The sequence below is a fragment of the Sitophilus oryzae genome, unplaced genomic scaffold, assembly GCF_002938485.1.
Source record: "Sitophilus oryzae breed Bouriz unplaced genomic scaffold, Soryzae_2.0 scaffold_1832_pilon_pilon, whole genome shotgun sequence".
Classification (NCBI taxonomy): Eukaryota; Metazoa; Arthropoda; class Insecta; order Coleoptera; family Curculionidae; genus Sitophilus; species Sitophilus oryzae.
The window spans coordinates 13,766-22,121 of record NW_022146538.1 but is presented as its reverse complement, the minus strand read 5'-3'; the positions used below and the strand labels follow the sequence as shown (position 1 = coordinate 22,121).

At 31.8% G+C, this 8,356-nt stretch overlaps 1 protein-coding gene across 1 annotated transcript; it reads left to right on the top strand.

Moving 5' to 3' along the window:
* Nucleotides 1-7,177: 7,177 nt before the first annotated feature.
* On the top strand, nucleotides 7,178-8,145 carry LOC115883221 (jerky protein homolog-like). Its single transcript, XM_030901545.1, has 2 exons — nucleotides 7,178-7,192; nucleotides 7,360-8,145. The coding sequence occupies exons 1-2, from the start codon at nucleotides 7,178-7,180 to the stop codon at nucleotides 8,143-8,145; spliced, it is 801 nt and encodes a 266-aa protein (XP_030757405.1).
* Nucleotides 8,146-8,356: the final 211 nt, after the last annotated feature.

Below are 8,356 nucleotides of genomic sequence, written 5' to 3'. Positions count from 1 at the left end.
CTACGCAATTATTTTTTTGATTTTCTAAAAAGTAACGACAGGAAAAAATAAAATAAGTCTTCAACAAAGTCCTTTTTTCCAAAAAACTCAGCAATCCTAAAATTTTTAAAACGTTTTTGATGGGATCTTGGTGAACAGCCCAAGACGCAACTTTGCCCCAATTTAACCATCTTCGTATCTATTACGGTTTCCGAGATACCAATGCTCGTACCTCGAATTTGTAGCACCCGTATAAATATCGATAACCAAATTATTGATCGAAAACTCTTAGCAAGTTGTGTTAATTCATTGCCGTCAATTTTTTCGGCTTTTCTTGTTGTTTTTTTTTTTTAATTTGGACTTTTTGAAAAACTTATTGGAATTTTCTTAAATTTTTAGTTAAAAAACATTATACCTTCATAATATGGCAACATATGTAGTAGATCAAATCTACGAGAAAAAAGACCCAGAAAATATTCATTGGTTCTCAAAATTTAAGCGAAAAATCAAATTTTTGTGAAATTTTCAAAGTAAAATATCTGAGATATTTTGGACTTATTTGAAAAACAATAAAGGGAAAACATATTTCTTTTATCAGCCCTAAAAATATTTTCACTTATTTAAGACTCACCCTGTATAATTAAACTACAATATGTAGTTTCAAACTTGTGTAGAACCTGACCTGTTACATAAGATAAAAGTGAATATTTATGTAGCTACGCAAATTTCCATGCAAATAATCGTTAGTCAGCATTTGATCTTCTTTTCAAGAAAATATTGAGATTGAGGCTACGACTGTTATGAGTATGAGAATATAAGCAGAAGGTGACACACGCCAATATTCAAAAACAAACACAAAAATGACCAACTGCTTCTGAGTAAACTGTGCTAAAACTATACCTCGGAACATTACGCAACAATTCATTATCGAAATTCAATAACTGAATTATATCGACCGAATCGACGAACTAATTGATTTTTTCTCATTTCTTTTTTTTTCTTTTTTACCCGATTTTTCTTATTTTTAACCCCAATTACCCAATTGTTACGGTCAACCAGCGATCGAATGCCCATTATACCAGAAGCTCGCGGTTTGGGTCGTGGCAAATTAATTTTCGTAACTGGAAAAAATGGCCGCGCTTGCCTCATTGGCTTGTCGCAAACTCCGTTGGCGATTTGCCTTGCTAATTTGTCCGTAATAATCATTAACCGCCACAGTAATCATCTTTAAATTATTATATAAATGCTTGACAGTGAACGTTTCGTAATTTCAACTACGTTCTCTAATGTTAGAAGAAGTCTAATCATAATTTCGATATACATTTAATAATTTTATATCCGATACTGATAATAAACAAGCAAAATTAAAAAAGGCGTCAAAGTAGCTTTAAAAATGACCAAATGACAAGCAAACACATGAAGGACAGGGTGAAAAGACCGACGATGTCATAAAACTGACTTTTACAGAGAAAATTTATTTAATGTGACCAAATACCAGGTTAAGTTACCTAATTAAAAATTCTTATAAAATGGACATCGTCGGTTTTTCCCTTACCCAACATATCACTTTGACTAAAATTTTGATTAAAATAAATAATTTTCTGAGTCTTAAATAAGTGCAAATATTTTAGGGGTGATATATTTCGATCCTAGAAACAACTTTATGATATTTTTTTTCGCGGAAAAAATGAAAAATTCTCTACTTTTACAATAAAAAATTGTAAGGTGTGCATGTTTGAAGTAAAATTTCTTTCTAACATCTATTAAATTGAAGGATTTGAAGGACATGTCTGAAAAAGTGTAGTTTGAAATGTTGAAAACGTAATAAAATAAAAATTAAAAAATAATTTGATTCACTTTCACAAAATTTGTATTAAAATGACCGTCTGTCCCTCTGAAGACTTCATTCGGGTACCTCTATCCACGTGCCGTGTTTGGTTCCGATCGACACATAATTAAGTAAAATCCTGATGATTTGGTCCATTTAGAGGCATCGGTTCAAAACGCCAAGAGCGTCATCCTGTAACCCGTCCCCAATTATGCCGAAATCGACTCACATTTTTCTTCAATATCAAATACTTAACTTGATGAAGATGTAAATGAAACGACGTATTTGTCAAACGGACCGTGTGGCACCGTCCGCTCACATAGCCTACCCACCAAATTTGGTGGCGATCGGACGACATCCACTTTTGACGTTTCTTACGTTAAAACCAGCTGTCACAGTAACACGTGTCGTCAAGCTGGCCTTGGTCCAATCTATCGACATACCAAATTTCATTTAAATCGGACGATTTTTTCTAAGCGGTAGGTTACCACTTTTCCTCTCGCGTGTTGTGTCTCGTGTCGTCTCGCATGTCGTGTGAATATCGGCCTTGAATTTTTACCCCCAGCGCGCGTACAGAAGTTCACTTCAAGAAAACATCCCATTAATTTTGGCTACGAACGATCAAATGTGTGTAATAAAATTTTTAAAAATTGTTGATTGCACATTTTTATATAACATGGCATCTGAAATCTGAACACCTACCTACCAAAAAGTGCCCCTAAAATAAGAAAGTACTCCTATAACTTTTTTTAATTTTTTTTTAGATAAAAAAACAAAATTTGGTATGATAGTATATGTCATAAATTAGGATTGATTGACGGTATTTAATTATTTTTGATCACTTCCAGTTTCACCGGAAATGACTAAAGCTTTTGATTTTTAAGTTTAACAAAGCCCATAACACTCTAGATTGAAATTTAAAACACAATATTTTTTTAAGCGAGAATGTCAAAAGTTGAGATATGATATGTCATTCTATTTAGAATCTCATTTTCTATCGAATAAAGTAAAAAAAATACCGGGGAAATATTATAATATATTATATACAGGGTGTTTCAAAACAAATGCGAAAAACTTTAGGGGGTGATTCCTTGTTCAAAATAAAGGGTAGTTTGCTTTATAAACGTTGGGTAAGTCAACCATTAGGGAGATATCGCGGCACAAAGATGGCGGAAAATAATGTTTTTATTTTTATCTTGAAAACAAAAGATATAGACCAATGAAATTTTATGGAAGCATTACTGTTATGAAAACACACTTTCTGGTAATTTTTTCACTTTTTTAAAATGAGTGGAAAGAGGGGTTGAAATAAACTACCCCTATCATTTTGTTAACGAAATTTAAAGAAAATCTTATCAAACACATGCAAATGATTTAATTTGATAGTTTAGCTTGTTTTAGAAACTTTTTATCTCTTGTGTTTCTTTAATAAAACTCACCGATTTGAAATTAAAAAAATAAAATGTAAAGCATTACATGTCAGGACAAAGAACATTTTTAGATTAAGAATCTAGTGATAATAACGATAATAATAATCATCTAGATAATAACGTATTGCAGTAGAGTAATGTCAAATAAAATAATATTAGGGAACATCCTAAAGTAACAGCGGCCGACTAGATTTTTTCCTAAAAAATTACAGCAGCCCGCTAGATTCTTTATCAGAAAATGTTTTTGTCCTGACATGTAATGCTTTACATTTTTAATTTCAAATCGGTGAGTTTTATCAAAAAAATATAAGAGATAAAAAAGTTTCTAAACAAACTAAACTATCCAAATTAATTTTTTTGCATGTGTTTCATAAGATTTTTCTTTAAATTTCGTTAACAAGAATGATAGGGGTAGTTTATTTCAACCCCTTCCACTCATTTTAAAAAAGTGAAAAAATTACCAGAAATTGTGTTTTTATAACAATAATGCTTCCATAAAATGTTATTAGTCTATCTCTTTTCGTTTTCAAGATAAAAAATAAAAATATTATTTTTTCGCCATCTTTGTACCGCAATATCTCCCTAATGGTTGACTTTTGACCCAATGTTTATGAAGCAAACTACCCTTTATTTTGAACAAGGAATCACCTCCTGTAGCTTTTCGCATTTGTTTTGAAACACCCTGTATAATAACTAGCGTGTACCAGCGACTTCGTTGGCGTCGACTTAATCATTTGTAATGGTGATGATAAAGCAAAGCAAGAATTTCCATTAACATACAAACCGGATAAAATTTTCTCACATTTATGTCAGCATGAGAAAAAACAATATGGCGATATTATTATATAACTTGGTAATATTTGAGGGGTAGTTTCATCTTGTTGGAATTTGACTTTCGAAAAATCCGTTTGCCAAAAACAAGCTTTTTACATTAAGCAGTTTAAGCAGAATCGTGGTTAAAAAATTACCTATTAACTTTTTGGAACACCCTGTATGATTTTTTAAAATATTTCAAAATACGTAAAAAACCAAATGAATTATGCTTGTCCAAGCGTTTTCCCGAAAGACTAACCGTTTTTTAAATAACAAATATTGTAATATTTGAGGGGCGTTTTCACCCTCTTGGAATTTGAGATTCGAGAAATCCCTCCTTATCGAACCTCTACACCCCACAGTCAATCCGTTTACCAAAAATCAGCTTTAAACGTCAAGCAGTTTAAGCAGAATCGTGATTACTTAATGGTCATATTTTATGAGACACCCTGTATAAATTTATAAAAAATCTTAAAATATGTATATGTAAAACAACAAAATAAAATATACGTGTTCAAGAGTTTTTCCGGTTTTTAAATAAAAAATATTTTAATATTTGAGGGATAGTTTCACCCCCTTAGAATTAGAGTTTCGAAAAATCTCTTCTTATCGAACCTCTACACCCTAAAGTCAATCTCTTTTCCAAAAATCAGCTTTTTACGTCAAGCGCTTTAAGTAGGATCGTGATTAATCAATGACCAGATTTTTCGAAACACCCTGTATACATTTTTAAAAAATCTTAAAATATGTAGAAAACAAAATAAAATATACGTGTTTAAGCGTTTTTTTTCGAAACTTGACCGTTTTTAAATAAAAAATATTGTAATATTTGAGGGGTGGTTTCACCCTCTTGGAACTGGAATTTCGAAAAATTCCTTCTTATCGAACCTCTACACCCTAGAATCAACCTGTATGCCAAAATTGAGCTTCTTACGTTGAGTGGTTTGAGCAGGATCGTGATTAATCAGTATGTCAGTCACTTAAGGATTTTATAATTATATTAGTATAGATTTAAAAATCAAGAATTGTAGTCATTTCCGGTGAAACAGGAAGTGACCAAAATCAATTGAATACGTCAATCAATTCTAATTTATGTCATATACTAACATACCAAATCTCGTAATCAGATAATAAAATCTGAAAAAATAAAAAATTTATAGGGGTGAGCCACTTTTGAGACTCACCAATTTAGATTGGCCCGTTATAAACCTAAATAAAAACAAATTTAAACAATATGCTTTTGTTTTTGCTAAGGTGTCAATTATAATTACATTAAAAGCTAACTGTAGAAAAAGATATACATATGTGGGTATGACAAAAGTCCTAACTTATATTTTTTAATGTCAATAATTGTAACTTTTTTATATATTTGTTAATTTTTTTTTAGTCACATACTCTGGAATATTTTTTACCATTTAAATTATATTATTTCTTTGTCGATTATCCATACTAAAATTTTACAATCTTATAGAAAAATATGTTTACAGAAGTAAATTTTACCCTGTATTCTCAAAGACATAAAAAATAAATGCTAGAAGAAAATATTCTTATATCAGTCTTTTATATTGTAGTTAGCTATTATTTGTTAACTGATAGGTATAAAGTTATATTAAACAAAAAGTATCAATTTAGAAATATAGATTAAACTTTAAATCAATCTTAAGGTTTACTAGAAGATATAAAATTGGGCCTAAATGATTAAACGGATGACGTGGAGTTGAATTCGGGAACGCAGTATGAATATTACCTTATTTATTCATTCAATCGTTCATTCATAGATGCATCAACCACCCGATCGCCATACTAGTAAAAACATTAATAAAGCTATCGGATAAAAAAAAAGTTGAAAGTACCGGGCGTATTCAAATCAATTCATCTTGTGAAACGGGCATAAATTTTCCTGATTCGACCGTAAAAAAACTGTTTGTTTCCGTTAGCGTGTGTCATCTTTCAAACACCAACAACCTTTGTCATTAGGGATCGGTGTTATTCAAAGTAGGTTTTTAATTTAAATTATAATGGAATACAACTCGTCGGATATAGGATGATATGCGAATTTCTTGATGCAACGCACCTCTCTCTCAATGCGTAGTACAGTAGACTCGCGATATAGTGAACATGCTGTATAGTAAACTAGTCTAAATAGTGAACAGACAATTTTTTGTTAATGTATTCTGTAGAGTGAACAAAGTGGCTTTCGAAATAATGATCCCAAAAGCATTTGTTCGTCAACAAACACGTCGATACAGGAAAACGATTTTAAACGTTTTGTTTTCCTTTGTGTAATTGTATCACAGCAATTTCTTGCGGATTGTGATTGCATCAGGTCGTTTGGCGGGTGAAGTATGGCAAAAATAGAAAATATTTAAGCCTAAGTGATAAAGGCAAGATATTAGAAGACTTAAAGAAAGGTGTAGGGGTGACTGTTTTATCCAAAGAATATGGTGTTGCTAAATCTACCATATACTCTATTCGAAATAGAAGGGTAAACATTTTAAAAAGGATCAACAATACTTTTAACGAACCAAGAAAAATTAAAACCTTAAGACATTCAGAGTGTCAACGAATGGAAAAAGCTCTGTATAAGTGGTTTCTAAAACAAAGAGAGAAGAATCTTCCCGTGACCGGTTTAATGATCCAAGAGAAGGCCAAGCTGCTTCACAACGAATACAAAGAATTTTCCTCTTTCCATGCAAGCAGCGGCTGGTTGCAAAAATATAAAAGGCGCTTTGGAATACGTTACTTAAAGATTTCAGGAGAAAAACTGTCATCACATCCTGAGCTTGTTGATCCTTTCAAAAGAAATCAAGAAGTAAAAATTAAAGATCTTCAACTGTCGAAAGATCAGATTTATAACGCAGACGAAACTGGCTTATATTGAAAGCTTATTCCTGGAAAAACATATGTAGCTAGCGAAGAGAAAACAGCTCCAGGAAGGAAAACCGGAAAACAAAAAGTGACCTCTCTAGCATGCACAAACGCGGCAAGTACGCACAAATTAAAACCACTAGTGATTGGAAAATCCAAAAATCCTCGATCATTTCGAAATTTCAACTGTCCTGTTCATTATAGAAACTCCAAAGCTGCTTAGATGACAGCAGCAATTTTTAGAGAATGGTTTCACAAGATGTTTATTCCAGAGGTAAGTTTCGCAATAGGAAAACATTTTAAATTGTACCATTTTTAGGAACAAAAACGACATATTTCATCTGTGTAATTTCGAACCCTATAAATTTGTTTTTGCCACGATTTTTTCCCTTTTTTGCTGTTCCTGCTTGTGATTTAAGGTTTTGTTTCAACTTGTTTCAGGTGACAAAGTTCCTACGTAGTCAAAATCTGCAAGTTAAAGCCGTCCTTTTATTAGACAACGCATCAAGTCATCCACCCCCTGAGGAACTAAAAAGTGATTATGGTTCCATTTTTACTCTTTACATGCCACTTAACGTTACTACATTTATACAACCAATGGACCAAAATGCGATTCGTTTAACAAAACAGTTTAATCGCAAACATTTGTTGTCGCAGATTATTGGTACCGATAAGGATATAGGAGAAACTCTGAAATATCTTTCTTTAAAAGTCGCTATTGTAAATTTGGCTCTGGCATGGAAAAATTTAAAGCCTGAAGTTATGTTGTTGAAAAATTTAAAGCCTGAAAAATGTTGGCACAATCTATTTTCGCCATTAGCCAACGAAGATGATGATGAAGAAGAAATTCCTTTAAGTGTTCTAAGAAGTCGAATAATGAATGAGGAAATCGATACAGTAAGATCAGGAATTGATGATTTACTACAAGCTTTCAATCCTCAAGTCAACATTTACACCATGGATGTAGACGGTTGGAATAAAGATATTTTGCCGGATAAAGAATCTGAAGACCACAGCGAAAGCGATGAAAATTGTCAAGTTCAAGAACGGGGAGAAGTTGAAGTAATAAGAGAACGTGTAACAACCGAATCTGCGATCAAATCACTTAATAATGTAATTCAATGGGCTGAAGAAAATGAAGCGGAATACTCCAATCTACTCGTTTTACAAAACTTAAGAAATGAAATGGTCCAAAAAGGGTTTATGAGACAAAAACAAACTAACTAAACAAACAAAAATTACCTCATTTTTCGATAAAAAGAATAAACTACTTTTTATTAGTACATTATACTTATAACGTTTTTTTCCATATAGTTAATAAAAAGTTCTTTACTAATGACAACTGTTGTTTTAGTGACTTTTTGAATATTCCATATAGTGAACAAATCGATCCAGTGAACTGGCTTTGCATTAATTAGTTCACTATATCGCGAGTTTA